Source organism: Brachycentrus maculatus, unplaced genomic scaffold (genome assembly GCF_059751285.1).
Source record: "Brachycentrus maculatus isolate JH-2025_06_01 unplaced genomic scaffold, ASM5975128v1 h1tg000116l, whole genome shotgun sequence".
In the NCBI taxonomy this organism is placed as follows: Eukaryota; Metazoa; Arthropoda; class Insecta; order Trichoptera; family Brachycentridae; genus Brachycentrus; species Brachycentrus maculatus.
In genome coordinates this window covers 416,621-435,385 of record NW_028280869.1, presented here as the reverse complement: position 1 = coordinate 435,385, position 18,765 = coordinate 416,621, and the positions used below count along the sequence as shown (strand labels likewise).

The 18,765-nt window shown below is 32.2% G+C and overlaps 1 protein-coding gene across 1 annotated transcript; it reads left to right on the top strand.

The window, feature by feature from the left end:
- Positions 1 to 968: 968 nt before the first annotated feature.
- Positions 969 to 18,733, top strand: LOC148309879 (acyloxyacyl hydrolase-like). Its single transcript, XM_088259357.1, has 12 exons — positions 969 to 1,370; positions 1,933 to 2,089; positions 2,628 to 2,763; positions 8,869 to 9,101; positions 10,282 to 10,373; positions 11,111 to 11,274; positions 12,409 to 12,513; positions 14,656 to 14,846; positions 15,905 to 16,077; positions 17,167 to 17,285; positions 17,385 to 17,558; positions 18,560 to 18,733. Exons 1-12 carry the CDS (start codon positions 1,265 to 1,267, stop codon positions 18,680 to 18,682), a joined length of 1,773 nt encoding a protein of 590 aa, XP_088115483.1. The 5' UTR covers positions 969 to 1,264; the 3' UTR covers positions 18,683 to 18,733.
- The last annotated feature ends 32 nt before the right edge of the window (positions 18,734 to 18,765 follow it).

Genomic DNA, 18,765 nt, shown 5'->3' with positions numbered 1-18,765 from the left:
TTATAACGTAATTCAATAATATATAATAATGCGAAGAAAATAATTTAATTACTTTATCAAGCTAAGAACATCTCTGATTATCGAAAATTTAAAAATAATATACTGACAACGGGCAAAGTTACGGACAAAAGTTGAAATGTCATTAATGACATTTGAATGTAAACAAACAAAAGTTCAAAAATCTAAATACACGTCTACATCACCCTCTAGAGATATTTTTTTTTACTAAGTAAAGATAAAATTTAAAAAAAAATACTTCGTAATACACGTCTGGAATCAATTACCTATAATGCATTAAGATCCGTACCCACTTGATGGCGAACATAAACAGTTTTTTTAATGGTGACGAACTGTATATTTGCCTTGCATCAGATCGAAAAGAATCGTCATATATAGACGGAGCGCGAATAATTTATTCGCGAGGAGAAGTCAAAGTGCACCCTAGTATGTATGTATGAACTTTGGCTTTTACATTCAAAATCTTATTTTAGTAGAATCCGGGATTAATATCAAAATATCAAGACATTCGCACCTTCGTCGCCTCTTTTTATTTTGTGAAGGACTCAAACGAAGCTCATGAGATTGTTAGGTCTTTATATTTAGATTGTCACTTGGTATGTACTTCAGCCGAACAAAATAAAATGATTTATACCTTCTTATTCAATCGTAATCAAGGTATTTATATCGTACACGGACGAATAGTTGAGTGTGAATAGGTTGCTTACTTAACAATACAGCTCGCTACCAGTCGTGTGTTATGCCCACATCGTTTGATGATGTTAAAAAATAAGAGTCCAAAGTTCAACAAAAACACAATCAATCAAGCTTTTTGCCAAGACGTCATTAGTTGCAATGTGTATAGCACACTTTATAATAATGCTCTAGGTAGATACGTAGGTAAGTAATACTACCGAGAAACAATTTTAACACCACAGCCTAATATTATCATAAAAAATTTCGTGACGTTTGTCGATAGTCGAGTTCAAATTATTCGAATTTGCCAAATATCATTTTCCTGAATCGCATCGTTTCGCCTCGAAACGAGTTTTTACGCATATTTTATTGTATCAAAGAATATTACGCTGCCTTATAATCGCACGATATATGTGAAAATTACCAGTGTAGCTTTCCATTCTAGTGGAACACAGAGGCAACACGATATATTAATATATTTATAATTTAATTAAATATAATCATTTTATAAGAAGTGGCAAGAGCCACTGTTTACATCGAATGAATTACGTATAAAACTTTAATATTTAACATGGCTTTTCCTGGTTTAAGCATATTTTTGAGCTTCACTTTATTATTTATATTATTTGTAAGTAAATGCAGTTCTCGAGGTGTGAATGGAGGAATGAATTGCGCTGGTAAGTTTTTTATTTTGTATTTTTTAATATTTAAAATAAAACATATTACCTAGATATTGAAAGAAACCTTTAGACTGTTTATATTAATTTTATTATTCAATAGTTAGAGACGAATGAATATAATAACTTAAAAGAAAATTTAAAATGTTGTATGTATCTAATTAGTAAGTATTTAAGAGAACACAAAAAATGTGAATCAGGTGCTAAATGAATTAATTTTGATTGCTAAAAAGAATAAATTGTCGCCAGATTTGAGTGGCAATATTAAAACAATTGATAACCGAACAATTAATTTATTTGATTAATGAAAATATTTAGTGATCTCCAAAATTGTATTTTACATTTTATTTGCAAATTTTTTTTTTTCGGTAATTTGTCTGTAGCATAATATATTTTAAAAACATCCTGTTGTTAGCGGTTTCTCGTCTGCTCTAAAATGTAAAAAATCATATTTTTAACCAGGATTTGGTCATACAATTTTGAAAGTGCTCATTTATTATTGGAATCAACGTATTTTTTAAAATATTTTATTTACTATGACAGTGTTTTTATTTTTTTATAGCTTGTACAGTCGTCACCGGTGTACTTCAGCAGGAAGCGTATATAAAAGGAGTAAATATAGTGCATACTGCAAAAAAATTATGCAACAAATTGCCAAAGCGAATACAAGAACCGTGTTATAAAACCGTAGATGAATTGGAGCCATTTTTAACAAATAAGTAAGCAAACGTACATATTGTTTATGTATATTACAAAGTAAATTAGATAGACTTCCCGTCCAATCTCCCGTTTCCTGAAAATGCAATACAACAAAAAATGAAGAAACAAGTTAAATTATCTAAATTTTTGGCATGATTTTGCAGTACCTGATTATTCCTTTTCTCGGCTTCTATGTTGGACTACTTTCACATTGTAAAACCATTCACAGTTCATTTGTCACCCATTCATTCTACACGTTTCGACATAACTTTAAATTTAAATTTTATTGATAATGTATTTTGAAAACTCTACAGGTCCCTAAACTGGTTTTACAAAAGAGTGATAGCAAAAGTCAGCGTAACTTTTGATTTATTTTTAAGTATAACCGCTTTTATTATTAATCATCAACTCGCAAAAAACAAAAAAAAATTATTCTATTACTTGACATGTATGATTTTTTAAAGAAATGTGGTTTAAAATGTTTTTGAAATGCAGATTATTTCAGAGTTGCATTCTCTTCACTGGATTTATAATCAATAATTATTTTATTATTTATAGGAGAGTTTTGGAATTATTTACTCCGGATGTGTTTTGCTATAGTCTTCGGTCTTGCCACAAGGATCCGGGTGAACAGTATTGCCATCTATTTCCCGAGCCGAATATCCCATTTGAAAAGGCCTATAAAGAACTAGAGGTAAGAAAAGAGTAAATATTTCAAACGCAGTAAATTTCAACACAACAAACTTTTTTTAAATTTTATTATATTGTCTTAGCGTACAAACTTACCAATTAAAACATTTTGGGTTGTCAAATTATCAATGCGGAAATTACTAAATGCACACTCTTCACCCATTGAGCTTATTGAAATATCGAAATTCCACCTCCATCCACCCAAAAAGAAGTAAAAGATGAATAAAAAATACAAAAATACTTAGTATTTTTATGTTTTATATTTTTACTTTGACTTTACTTGGTAAATAAGAAAATTTATTATAATCTATTATGATATGTGTTTGAATCCATTCAATATCATTATCAAATATGTTGTTCAATACATGGAAACATGTGACACAATGGATTTGTAAAGGTATTGGTATTTACTGACCAAAAGTGAAATTACAAATTGATAGATATCATTTTAGTTACATTGAGTATCTTTGTATGTACTAATATATTATCGTCAGCCTCCCCAGTGTAGTGGTAGTGCACCGTATCATATTGGTTATCTTGTATGTTAATTACATAAAGGCAAGGTGATGAGTCCAGGGTGGTATCAAATAAATATTAGAGTAAAAAAAATACTAATATTTATTATAACCCTCTTGGGAATCGAATCCGAGACTTGTACTCCGAGTATGGTAGCCAAACCGCGCTAACCACCACACTACGGATGGGGACAAGAGTATTATACAGTAACATTTCCAGGAGTACAATAATTGATGTCCGACTTTCTCTGGGGAGTGGGTTTTTTTTACATTAAATATGTATTTTTTTAAATAAAATCTTTGTATTATGAAGATAGAAATTATGAAAAAATAGTTTAAATAAAAAATAAAGCTCACCATCTCTAGGTTTTATTTTATGACAAATTTAAATACAAATAAACTAAAGCTAAACTGGCAGTACACAATGGAGTTCTGGTTCCAACCCTTATGTATGGAAGCGAAGCATGGAGTTGGCAAAAGAAGGATGAAAGTAGACTGAATGCAGTCGAAATGCGATCCCTCAGACGAATGTGTGGCAAAACGATGTTTGATAGATGTTCGAATGATGAAATAAGGAAAGAATGTAAGGCTGAGATAAGCATTATCGATAAAATTAAGAAAGGTGTGTTGAGATGATTTGGACATGTGGAGCGTATGAGTGAAGAAAGAACGGTTAAACAAATTTATGAGGCGAATGTAGTTGGAAAAAGAAGCAGAGGACGACCGAGGAAAACTTGGCACAATCAGGTATGTCAAATACTTGAAAGCGGCCGGGTCAGGAGTCGTAATAATCGTCGGGTATGTATGAGGAGATGCATGAATGTAGAAGAGGCAAAGAATGTTTGCAAAGACAGAGTGGTGTGGCGTTCGATTCTCTCTGCCTACCCCTGTGGGGAAGCGGCGTGATGGTTAGTTAGTTAGTTTTTTTAAATACAAATACCCACAAATGTCATTACTATACAAATTATATCATACCGACAGATAGATTTCGACGTTCATTAACGTCGATACTCCTTTGAGGAAAATTCGCACCGATGTCCATTTACGTCCATACTCCCGGAAAGGTTAATCATAAAAAAACGTATTTACATAATCTCAGTTTATACCTTTGTAAGTCTTCTCCAAGCACAATGCTAGTCTAGTTATATAAATTAAGAAATAAGTGTAAACATACTTAATCTTAAACATGCATAAGAAACCTGTAGTTCAACATTTTATTTTCAATTTATCATCCAAGTGTTATGACATAATGATATAATATTAGCATTGTGTAAGGAAAATTTTTATACTTGAAGCAATAACATTGTGGTTTTGCATTTAGACAAAAAAGTGATTCAGCATTTAGATAGTCTTATTAAGTATATGTTTTATTGTTTTCAAACCTAAGAATAAAAATGATGTCAGTTTTATACAAATCAGAACACATTTTTTGGATTAACCCATGATTTATCTGCCTCCGATGTTTCGGGCCCCCATTACAAGGCAAGTGTATGATTTAAATAATCGATTTTTGTCACGATGTTGGTTTATTGGCTAATAATTAATATGATAAATCACAAGACTATCAATAACATTCTTATTGGGAACTAAGGATCAAACTTTAGATATTTGAATAAAACAACGAAGAACGTGCGTTCGTATCAAATTTCAAATTTCCATCATCGAACGTTTTATGACGTCATATGGTTTACTGTCTATGGTTTATAGAGCTGTAATAGTAATAGTGTGGATTGTTTTACCACTACACTACCATTTGTGTTATACAAATATGAGGAGAGAGGGGATGGGAGGGTGGACCATAGACATTGACAAATAATTTTTGACAAATAATAATTTAGTAATGTTACCAATATCAAAATAAGTCCATCATTTCTGTGACGTCATTCATTACCAACTTACGAAAACAACGTATTTACGAAGGCCAATTTTCCACAAGAAAATGATGAATGAAAATATTGATTATATCGGCTGTTATAAACACTTCACGAGTCTAATACAATCCTTTATAGGTTGAGTATGTTAAATAAGATATTCCTAACGTCTGACAATGATCCATTAACGGTGCCGTGAAAATCTTTCTTTAATTATAGAATATTTATTTGAAAAAACAGAACATGTACAATTTTGTATGCATAGTGTTCATTGTAATATAATAGTTATTTTGATGCGTAGAGCTGTTAACACACTAAGGATGGGAAAGGTATTTCTACCCGTTCGGTCGATGGATGCTTAAGGATGGGAAGGGTATTAAGGGTAAATACATATTTTATGTTTTTATATGAATATTATGGACCAATATCTTTGGTCTTAACTATATGTACATAATTATCAAATCCCATCGCCAGCGGTCTGCAGGCGTAAAAAACACCCATCCGAAGTGTGTTAATATATCGCTCACTTCTTTCAACAACGTCATAAATCAAAAATCGTCAATTTTCAGTTGTGCATGTTTTCGGAATGCCCAGAAAATGTAATATATATAACGTGGTAATATTTTCCTTTTGAAAATTAAGTGTAAATAATATGTAAAGTGGGTGTATAATAATAAAATAAACAATGTGTTGCTTTGTAATTAAAGTTTATTCTTAATTTATCTTTATAATAATTTTTATATCTATCTATCTATCTATCTATCTGATTCTGACAGTTAATTTTTCCTATCGGATCTCTTTTGTTTAATTCTGTGCGACGCATGCGGCATCTGGTGGTAGAACTGTTTCATGTAGGTACTTTTTGTAAGTACTTAATAAAATGTATAGGTAGGTACCTAGGTATTTTATTACATCTCCCCCCTTGGGGATGAAAATTCATAGTAAAATTTTCACTCGTCCTCCGGATCATCTTCTTGTAGTGAAGGGACTGGTATAAGTTTAGTGATATGATAAAGTTTTTTTTTTTTTCTTTCTTTCTTTTTTTTCCTTCTTTTTTTTTTTTTTTTTTTTTTTTTTTCTTTCTTTCTTTTTTTTTCGTTTAAAGTAGACACAGTTTTTTTCAATCCATTTGTTTTTTTCTTTTGAATTCCTTCATTTTTATTCAGATCTCTTAAAGTATCTTCTAATATAACCAAATGTACAACTTTTAATTGTTCATCTGCATTTTCATTCGATTCTAAAACTGGATTCCTGCTTAGACAATCTACTTCTAAATTCTTCTTTCCTGGAGAATATTTTATTTTATCTTTCGTAGAAGTTTTTTCTACTTTATTTTTATTTTCATTTTTCAAGCACTGTTTCTGTGTTATTTGTATGACTTCATTTTTATTCTGATCTTTTAAAATATCTTCTAATTTAACCAAATTAACAACTTTTAATTGTTCATCTGCATTTTCATTCGATTTTAATACTGGATTCCTGCTTAGACAATCTACTTCTAAATTCTTCTTTCCTGGAGTATATTTTATTTTATCTTTCGTAGAAGTTTTTTCTACTTTATTTTTATTTTCATTTTTCAAGCACTGTTTCTTTGTTATTTGTGTGTCTTCATTTTTATTCTGATCTTTTAAAATATCTTCTAATTTAACCAAATTTACAACTTTTAATTGTTCATTTGCATTTTCCTTCGATTCTAATACTGGATTCCTGCTCATACAATCTGCTTCGAAATTCTTCTTTTCTGGAGTATATTTTATTTTATATTTTGTAGACATTTTTTCCACATTATTTTTATTTTCATTCTTCAAGCACTGTTTCTGTGTAATTTGTAAATCTTCATTTTTATTATTAATCTTATCATCCTCCTTTGTTTTAAACCAGCACTTTGCTGCAGGGTGATATCGAGTTCCCTTATTTAAATTTTCACAAATCTTACATGGACTTTTATCTTTAATTTTATCACTAGTTCTAAGATTTCCACGTCTTCTTTGATTATCTTCTAATCGTTTTCTTTGATCATCTTCTAATTTTTCTCTCTCACTCCGAACATATTGTAGTAATTGTTTTAATACATCTAATGTTTCATGATCCATTTCCATATTAACAAAATTGTCGTTTTATAACGTGGTAATATTTTCCTTTTGAAAATTAAGTGTAAATAATATGTAAAGTGGGTGTATAATAATAAAATAAACAATGTGTTGCTTTGTAATTAAAGTTTATTCTTAATTTATCTTTATAATAATTTTTATATCTATCTATCTATCTATCTATCTGATTCTGACAGTTAATTTTTCCTATCGGATCTCTTTTGTTTAATTCTGTGCGACGCATGCGGCATCTGGTGGTAGAACTGTTTCATGTAGGTACTTTTTGTAAGTACTTAATAAAATGTATAGGTAGGTACCTAGGTATTTTATTACATATATACCATCAAAAGCGGCATATTTTTAACTTGATATTTATTTAGTTTTTGCATTTTGAAGGAAATGTACTGTTTAATTATTTTTTTAAATATACTTAATATTTTGCAAATGGAGAAAAAACATTCAGGTTTTACCTAAAAAGATCTGTTGCACAGTAAAAAGTTCAATAAGTGGCTTGATATTTATTTTTAGTACTAGTATTCTTTTTTCAACTTTAAAAATGTTGTCCTGAAAAATAAAGTTTTTTGATATATGACGTTCTTGAAAGGAGTGAGCGATATATGTATTAGGTGTCCAACACAGACAAGGTAGATTCTTGAATGATTCAGAACTAATGATTAATTAATTCCTTCCTGTTTAAATATTTTTAAAAAATATATTGATTCACTCACAGTGATTAATATCCTGTGAATGTAAACATTGATACAAATGTATATTGAGATGAAATGTGTCATCAAGTATTAAAATTTAAATCCGCTTCAAAGTTCTTGTTATGAATTTTAAATGTCGCTTATTCACTGATTTCACCTTTAGACTTGCTTAACTACCTAAGATATTTTTTTGTGTAATAGTGTCAGGGAACATTGAGGAAATATGTATGTTTTGCTTATAATTTAACAAAGTTGTATAGACAAAATTGTTATGTATCTATATATTGGAATTAGATTTCTCTTAGAATATATATCGAAAAAACATTTTCATAGCTTTTTTAACTCCCTAGCTTTCAATAACTCTTTTCTTTTCAAAACCATATATTTATTTAGAAGAAAAACTGTTTTTTTCAATGCAAAAACGGTGTTTTAAGCAAAAAATTTAACTATGTTAAATGTTACCTGGGTTTAAATAAAATTAACTAACTAACTAACCATCACGCTGCTTCCCCGCAGGAGTAGGCAGAGAGAATAGAACACCACACCACTCTGTCTTTGCTAACATTCTTCGCCTCTTCCAAGTTCATGCATCTCCTCATACATGCCCGCCGATTGTTTCAACTCCTAACCTGACCGCTTTCAAGTATTTGGCATACCTGATCGTGCCAAGTTTTTCTCGGTCTTCTTCTGCTCCTTTTCCCAATTACATTCGCCTCATAAATTTGTTTTATCGCTCTTTCCTCACTCATTCGTTATACATGTCCAAACCATCTCAACACACCTTTCTTAATTTTATCGATAATGCTTATCTCAGCTTTGCATTCCTTCCTTATATCTTATATCTTATTTCGTATATTAGACCTTAAATAGTATCAATAAAACAACAATGTATAGTAAATTCTTAGCTCATCATAATATTATTACAGGGTATAATGGTCAAATACGAGACTCACAAAACGATGCAGAATTTCCGCTACAGCAATTTGGTTTATTATTCAGAAACAGGAAAATTTAAGAATTCGAGCAATGAACAAGATGACCCTTTTTGTGAGATTCCCGTCTTCAAACAAATATGTGACATATTCCTCGCCACATTTCACGACCTAAAACCTGCCGTCGATATTGACGGAGACGGTTTTAGCTTCATCAGCTCGGCAAGGTGAGAATCGTATAAACATCAAGATTTTTATTGATATCTCAACATAGATGGAGAAGTCTTTTGTCTACAGTTTATGTTTTTCTGTGTATTTGTACGCTTTAGAAAAATCATAATATAAGTACTTATTTTGTTTCGCTTTGTTATGGCATTTTCAAAAACATCAGTTGTGTTTTTCAACAATAAAATGCAATTTAGTAGACTAAAAAAAATCAGTGTTTGATTTAAATATTTAATATATAAATTAAAATGTAGTTCTACAAATTAAACTCCAAATTTATAAATACTTATTTTTGTACTATGGTTCACTACAATAAGCCTGTAATACAAAATATTAGATTATATCGGGGGTATACTGGCAAAAAACGTAAACTTGAAAATATGCATTTTTAACTAAATGATGCAAATTATAAAGTTTTCAACATTCTTTAAACTGGCAAAATACACTGAAGTAGTTTGAAATGTCATATTTATGTGGTTTTAAAAGTAAATTCAACTTCTGTTTAACCTTTTTCTTACAATGTTTCTTTCCGCGCATTCCGGTGATATGTATTTTGAACACCATATGAGAAAGTGGTTTAAAAATGGGAAAAATGTGAATATTCCTAAATGTTGCTTTTATTGACCATAGTTGAAGTTGAAATGTAACAATTTTGTAAAGTTAGCTCTGATAATTACCTGAAAACGAGAAAAAAAGACATCGTAAGTGGCCGTTGTAAATGGCGTAGTGTGACACGAACGTCGCGTGAGACGATCTGCACACTACTGGACTAGCGGAGTAAACACATAACGACATGCGACATGCATGAATACTTACAAAGCACGCTACACGCGCACACACAGAAACGTTTGTGTATTGGTGATTTTATTCCCGATTTTTTCACAAATTATTTATTTCCGTCGCTGCAAATGACTAACTTCATGTAATACATAATTATATTACGGAGGAATACAAAAATTCTGAGCCCGTATCTATCATTTTATATTGATATTATCATTTGAAAATTTGAGTTGTAGTAAATACATATCACCGGGAGGGAAAGGTTAATAGTGGGTGTTTTATTCAGCCTAAAAGCTTCGGGGATTATTCAAACAGATATTTTTAAATTAAGGTTTTTTGCCAGTATTAATATTAAAGTGCCAAGTTAAAAACTATTATGTATAGCTAAAAATTACATTTTAGGGGCTCAGATTGGAAAGGAAAAGACTGCAACGATTTGGATGGGAAAATATACCCCGGAACACAGCCACAACACCTCGATACAAAAGTAGATTGTAAGATTTTCCCCCTTATTCAATCAAATAAAAGGATGTTTTTATAACACTCCTTCACGTTCATTGTTCACTTTGTGTAATACCACTTTAATACAAAGTGAACGATGAATGATAATGAGAGTGTTATATTATTTTGCACACTCCTTTCACGAACGTCATAAATCGAAAATCGTCAATTTTCAGTTGTGCATGTTTTCGGAATGCCCAGAATATGTACTATATCCCAGCAAAAGCGGCATATTTTTAACTTAATATTTACCCGCTACAGGGCAGAAAGTGTTGTTTTTGCATTTTGAAGAAAAGGTATTGTTTAATTATTTTTTTAAATATACTAAATATTTTTGAAATGGTGAAAAAACCTTCAGGTTGAAAATGGTGAAAAAACCTGAAAAGATCTGTTGCACAGTAAAAAGTTCAATAAGTGGCTTGATATTTATTTTTAATACATTGTTGTATTATATTTTTAAACTTTAAAAACGTTCTCCTGAAAAATCAATTTTTTGATTTATGACGTTCTTGAAAGGAGTGAGCGATTTATTTATTTAAACTTCATGTACAGAAAAGAAATAAGTACATTGGCGGGCTTATTACTATATTACTATACCACAAAGTTAATGCTATATACAAAATGTATATACAAAATGTATTATTATTATTATTATTATATTATTAATATACATAATGTATGTTTTTATGTTAGCAATAGTGGTTTAATATTCTTATTATTTATTTCTTAGCCAACTGCAATGGCATTTGGGGCGTCGATCCAGAAAGCGGAAGACCGTGGGAAGAAATCTTATGCGACGGCACGGATCCCAGGGGGCTCATTTATATAGGAGACTCGGTCGGGGCCCATTTCCAGTTCCCGGAAGCTTGGATCAACCCTAACATACCAAATGAGGTGCCAAACCAAAAATATATATTCTTATCACATTACACATACAGTGGAATCTGACTTATCTGTTTTTTTCCTGAAATATTTGTATAATTTAAATAAAAGTCTAAATCACCTCCACCTCCAAAGTGTAATGGTTAGCACGCTCGGCTACCATTCTAGAGATTCCATGTTTGATTCCCAGGGAGGGGTCAAATAAATGTATGTGATTTTTTACTCTAATATATATTATAATTATTATTTTTTACCATATCCGCTCCCTAGGTGGAGCATATGGAGTCCACAAACTGTCTCCAGGCTTTTCTGTCGGCTGCCAGCTCCCTTGCATCCTCCCAAGTCAGATCCGCGTCCCGAAGTTCTGACGAGAACTGCCGACGAATTGTCAGCAGTGGTCGTCCTGGGCGGCGCGGACCTGATGCCTTGTAAAAGAGGCAAGCTTGATTAAGGCTCTCAGGAGGCATGCGGAGTACATGGCGAAGCCAATTGAATCGCCTTTTCTTGACGACAGTTGTGACCAAGATTTGCTGCGTCCTACGCCTTATCTCTTCATTCCTCACAAATTCCTCACAATATATATTTATTCAATATTACCCTGGACTGGTACCTGAAGCAGAGGACTGATCACCTTTCCTTCATGTGTTAACGATCAAGATAACACTGCGTTTATATGATGTAGTGCCCTATGCACCATTGGAGTGGGGATAAGGGTTTGAAGAAGAAACCGCACAACATTGGACAGATTTACATTTGCTATTTGTTCAATTCACTATTTGAACAGTCGCTATGATCTTAAATATAAGCTTTGTTAAAATCACTATAAATATTTTATTATAACTTAATTATAATGTCTACCGGTTAGCTTCGAAACCAGTAGACATTATAATTAAGTTATAATAAAATATTTATAGTGATTTTAAAACAAAGTTACATTTTAATTATAAAATGGAAAATCACAAAGTTAGTGCTTCAAATATAAATTATAAGCATCTTGATATTTTTAAATATTATATGTACAATAATAATCTCTCATATCAATTAGTATTGTAGGTTAATATTATGCAATGCAATGATATTATAATTTATTTACGTATACTTAATGGAGGAAATTTATTAAACTACAATGCTAATATTTATTTGTAGAGTGATGTCATAACAAAACTAGAAGCTATATTGGATGAATTAGATTGGCCAGAGTTGGGATTCGCCACAGGATTTAAGAATTCTACTCATCCTGATCTCATTAAGGTTTGCCTTTTTTTCTCTTTTCTTTTTTTTAATTGAATAATATAAGAAAATCATTTGAGGAAAACATTGCTTATGGATCATTTGGAGGGTCTGCAGAATCCTGCCATTCGCTACATTTTCAATCTAAAACAAATGTGACCATGTGTCACCTACTGGCACTGAACTAAATCAGCGCATAAACCTTCAATTTCTCTTTCTATAATACTTTTTATACCGATAGATCTTAACTTTTTGCACTTGAAACATTTTTTTGTATAGCATACCAGTAGCTCGAGTGTACTTTTTTGCAATTTTGCAAAAAAATAGTTGATTTTAGATTTCTTTTAAAACCCTGGAAATGGGTACCGTATCATGCAAATTGACAATAAAACCAATCGATAAATGTTTAAAATGGTTTATTTAAGACAAATAAAGACAATTTGTTATTTCAAAATTTTATAGTCTCTCAATGTATGGTATCTAACAAAAATCGCCCAAATGCATCCTAGGCTGCCCGGGACAAGTGTCATAAAACTCATAAGTGTCATGCCTTTGCCAATTTTTGTCCCTCCGCGAGCAAACCACGCAGTCTCTTTTTGATCCTATACGCAAAACATGTAGTTTGCCATCCAGGCGGACCTCAGTTGAAGAAGTAGACGGCCTACTTGGAATCTGCCGAAAGTCCCCTACCAACTGATCTACTAAAGTTTTCACAAACTTCAAGTGACTCAATGCTAGCAAGGATCTTGAGCAGCTGGCGGGACAGAATTGTACCTGCGTTAGTACGTATCCCGGCCTTTTATTATTTAAGCAACATAACGGTACATAGTGGCGACATATAGTCGCCAACCGATTTATTGGGCAATTTACCATGTCCACATATTGTCGCCATTCGAGTGCAAAGGGTTAATACCTTATTGATAAACTAGAAGCTATCTTTCTAATCATGATATGTTCATTTCTCAGGAGAGAAGATTTTCCATTTCACCACGTAATACATCATTCTTCAGTCGGTCCTGCACTGTGGAAGCTGCCAGAATATGGAATGAATTGCCTCTTCTCACAAAAAATGCACTATTTTTCATTGCCATCAGAAATGGTGCATTTTTAAGAAACATTATTATCCATAGTTAGAACCCCGACTGTTCATCATATCATCTCGTGGTTTTGGCTTTTCCCCCCCTTAATTTCGTATCTGATTCTACTCCCTTTTGGACTTCATTAAGCTAATCACGCCAATCAGTGGACAAATTTCATTGCATATTGCTTATTTATAGCTCCTAATACATTTGACATAAACTTAGGCTGGAAAAACAGAACAGTTATGAATACTATCTCAATCAGAAAATCAAAAAAGTAACGGGTTGTGGTTCCGTGGTTAGTGTCGTGGACTCTGAAGTCAGAGTTTCTCGGTTCGAACCCCCTCTACCACAATTTGATATCAATGTCTTATAACGAGCCGCTTAGGCTCACAGAAATAGTATGAAATTGAAATATTTGTGTAAATAATAAACACAAAAATATTTCTCTTTTTTTTTAAAATAAAATTTAACAGTTATGCATTAGTGTCACACCTCTAGATTATAAGATCAGGCTTTGTTCAACCCAAATTATTAACTAACTAACTTATTAATACATTAAGACCTTAGTTCATAACACAGAGTATGATAGTCGGCCTCGTGTGAACTATCTCTATGCCGTCCTTTAAGTCATCAGACATCTTCCAGATGGGGGAACACATATATCGCTCACTCCTTTCAAGAACATCATAAATCAAAAATCGTCAATTTTCAATTGTGCATGTTTTCGGAATGCCCTGAAAATATACTATATCCCGGCAAAAGCGGCATATTTTTAACTTAATATTTACCCGCTACAGGGCAGAAAGTGTTGTTTTTGTATTTTGAACAAAAGGTTTTGTTTAATTATTTTTTTAAACGTACTGAATATTTTTCAAATACAGAAAAAAACCTTCTGGTTTTACTTAAAAAGATCTGTTGCACAGTAAAAAGTTCAATAAGTGGCTTGATATTTATTTTTAATACATTGTATTATATTTTTAAACTTTAAAAACGTTCTCCTGAAAAATCAAGTTTTTTGATTTATGACGTTCTTGAAAGGAGTGAGCGATATATTTACATGTTAGATTGAAATCGTTTTTAGGGTCTCACCGACTCTATCTACCTTCGCCTGAGATCCAACAATCTGTGCAATCACAGGGACTATCAGAACACTGCGAGGAATGGAGCCATGTCGTGGGATTCCATGCAGCAAGTGAACGCCACGCTTCGGAATCCGTACGACAAACCTGTCCTCTTGATATATTCCATGGTTGGAAATGATGTATGCAACAGGTAATTACATTTGAAAAAATAATATTACAGCGGAACCACTCATAATGAGAATCTCTCATAACGGGTAATTCGCATGACAAGCAAAAAAAATGGGAAAAAGTTGCTCCTTTAACTAGCAACATTTTGCATGAGTGACAGAGAAAGGGCAAGTCCCCTTTTCACAGCATTTACTTGTGAGCCGGGACTTCCGCGCCAGTCGAAATGAAATATGCTTAGGTTTTTTTTTTAATGCTCTTTATGAGAGGGTTCCACTGTACTTGTTTTTTTTTTGTAAAAAAAATCACATTGTTATCCGATTTTATTATCTTTCTTTTAACCCTCATGCGCATCCAATGGTGCATAGGGAAGAGCATCGCATAGACATAGTGTTATCTTGATTGTTAATCATATGAAGCCACAGTCCTGTACTTCAGGTGCTAGTCCATGGTGGAATTAAATGAATTTTTGAGTGAAAAATCAAAAATATTTAATTTTAATTTGTAAATCGAACCCAGGTCCTTAATTTATGTTGAGTTCTTTTAAATTAATTGTCTGCCAAAATCTGTAAAAGTATTGACAAGTTAATTTTTTGTTGAGTTTATTACAAATAAATGTGTGCATTTTTGTAATTGTATTAAATTATCATCATTTAATAATGAACGAATTTATAAAAATTTATTGACAGGCTCCGTGGTGTAGTTGGGTAGACGCTCGACTGCGAAACTGGCGTCGCGGGTTGATTCGCGCCAAGTGTAAAATAAATTCAAGAAAGATTCTTTATCAATTGGTCTGGGTATTTGTGATATATTTTTCACATTTACCTTCCCTATCCTTACTGTCCTACCTGCAAACAAGGCTTTGCGGGTTATTCCTTGCAACACAAGATTTTGAATGTTTGAGAGAATATATATAATTTTGTGCAACTATAGCAAAACGCGTGTTAGGTTAGGTTTTTAAAAATTATTTATGTAACTGCATTGGAAATTGTAATATCCTGCTTATTATGGAAGACCTAATTAGGTCGGATGTTAGGAAACACCACATTGTGAGTTAATGACACTTTTTATTTAAATTTTTAGATTCCATGATACGGTGAACAACATGACCAAACCTGCAGATTTCCGCCGACTAGTGATGGAAGCTCTGGAAGTCATCGACAAGAAGTTGCCTAAAAACAGCCACGTTGTTTTAATATCCCTATTGGATGCCGCATTCATTTATCCAAACATGGCCGACAGGATACATCCTCTTGGTAAGATATAATTCTTATTGAATTAACTATATTAGGAACCCTTTCAACTGAAGAATCATTCAGGTGTGAGAGACCTTTTACATGATTATGAACCGAGGCTTCAGTTAAAACAGTCACTAGTATGACCTGTTCGTTTCTAAAAGCATAGTTTAATTTTTCATGTACCTAAGTTCCCAGTTCAATTCCTAGTGGAGATGAGATTATTTATTAGATATTGATATGAACACCACAGATATCTTTGTATTTCAAAAATAAGTTTTTCTTTTCAACAATTTTTATTTATTATTAGATTAAAACCAATATTTTTAGCTTTTCCACTTTTTTATTTGACCAGCGACCGGGTTTCGTCGTTACCGACATCATCAGACTGGTGATGATTCAGATTGTGTAGTGTTGATTACTCGGTGTTTGTTCTTTTTTGAATTAATGCGTAGTGGCGTAGTTGGGTAGACGCTCGACTGCGAAACTGGCGTTGCGGGTTCGATTCCCGATAATTGCAAAATGAATTTAAGAAATATTCATTTTCAATTGGTCAGGGTGTTTGTAATGTGTTTTTCACATATCGCTCACTCCTTTCAAGAACGTCATAAATAAATAAAAAACTGGATTTTAAAAATATAATACAATGTATTAAAAATAAATATCAAGCCACTTATTGAACGTTTTACCGTGCAACAGATCTTTTTAGGTAAATCCTGAAGGTTTTTTCTCCATTTGAAAAATATTTAGTATATTTAAAAAAATAATTAAACAATACCTATTCTTCAAAATGCATAAACAACACTTTCTGCCCTGTAGCGGGTAAATATTAAGTTAAAAATATGCCGCCTTTGCTGGGATGTAGTACATTTTCCGGGCATTCCGAAAACATGAACAACTGAAAATTGACAATTTTTGATTTATGACATTCTTGAAAGGAGTGAGTGATATACCTTCCTTTCCTTACTATCTTACCTGCAGACGAGCCTCTAAAAAATAAAGGCTTCGCAGGTTATTCCAAAAAAAAATCCTATACATTATTTTATTATTAGTGTTTTGCCTGCATTTCATTAAATTTTTTAATTATATAGTGTATTTATATTTTTCTAGGCTCCCTGTTTAATAATATCCGTTACAAAAACTTATACGAGTGGTTTAGTTGTATGGAAATTGGCCCCTGTGAAGGTTGGATGACTTCCAACGCCACTTTGAGGAGTATCACCAGCCAGGTATCTTTCCATTTAGCAGTCGAGTTATAATAATTCTTCAATCCGAGACATGTGCTCTATGCACTCATCCAACTTTCAAAACAATTACTTCTCTTGCAGAAATCCAGAGAGCTCTCTGCCGTTCTGCAGTCCATAGCTGCAGACACCAGGTTCGATTCCTTCCGCCTACACTATATCCAGAACCCTCTGAACGTGGTATGTGAGGAATGGGTGGCCAAGGGAGGTGAGATTTACCAACTCATCGATGCAGTTGACAGTCTCCACCCTAACCAAGTGAGTAGTCAATAACCGTTATCACAACTCTTTCATCTGACATTGATTGACTAACAATTGCCTTCAATCTTTAATTTTTCAATGAGAAATGGTGCAATATGTAGTTAAAGCTTATTTTAAATTTAATGATTCTAAACCATTATTTTATTTCATCAACAGGTATGTAAAAAAAAGTTACTAACCATTTAGGCAATAAATGATCCAAACATGTTTTAAGAAGATACATATTCAATTTATCGCTCACTCCTTTCAAAAACGTCATAAATCAAAAATCGTAAATTTTCAGTTGTACATGTTTTCGGAATGCCCAGAAAATGTACTAAAGAGGCATATACTTAACTAAATATTTACCTGCTACAGGCAGAAAGTGTTGTTTTTGCATTTTGAAGAAAAGGTATTGTTTAATTATTTAAAAAAAATAAAGTAGCTATTTTTCAAATGGAGAAAAAACCTTCAGGTATACCTATAAATAGGTTTTACCTAAAAAGATCTGTTGCACAGTAAAAAGTTCAATAAGTGGTATGATATTTATTTTTAATAAATTGTATTATATTTTTAAACTTTAAAAACGTTTTCCTGAAAAATCAAGGTTTTTTATTTATGACATTCTTGAAAGGAGTGAGCGATATGTGATACTCCAAAACAAATATTTTTACTGTGTATTTGGTCACTACTTACACAAACGCTCTAGTTATTATTGTAATATTTGCCGTATGCAGATATACATATGTTGTTTGACGAGAGTCGCCAAGATCAACATAGCCCACTTTTATTATATAACTGTATGAAATGATATTTTTCTCAAGGATAATTTCCACAGATGTTAATAGTATGAAGAATAAGTATTTTAAACATTCATTACAGTTAGTTGGGAATAATTAGAATGTTGTGTGCCACGCTGGATGCTGCACAAATGCTAAATCTATCGAGCATTATTTTAAAAAGTTAACAAAAGGCCTCGTGAGTAGATTCCAATTTCCTTTTTTTTGTTATGGTTTCAGATAGCCCAGAAGTTAATAGCGGAAGTCTTGTGGAGCTCTCTTCAGACCCTCGATGTCCCGGGACCCGCGAACCCCCAGAACCAAAGGATTATCCGACTCTTCAAGGACCAAGGAGGTCACTAGCCGCTGACTGCTTGCGATATTTCAGAAATAAATTTTTACAAAAATACAAAATGTTTTTTAATGGCAGAGGTGTCGAATAAAAC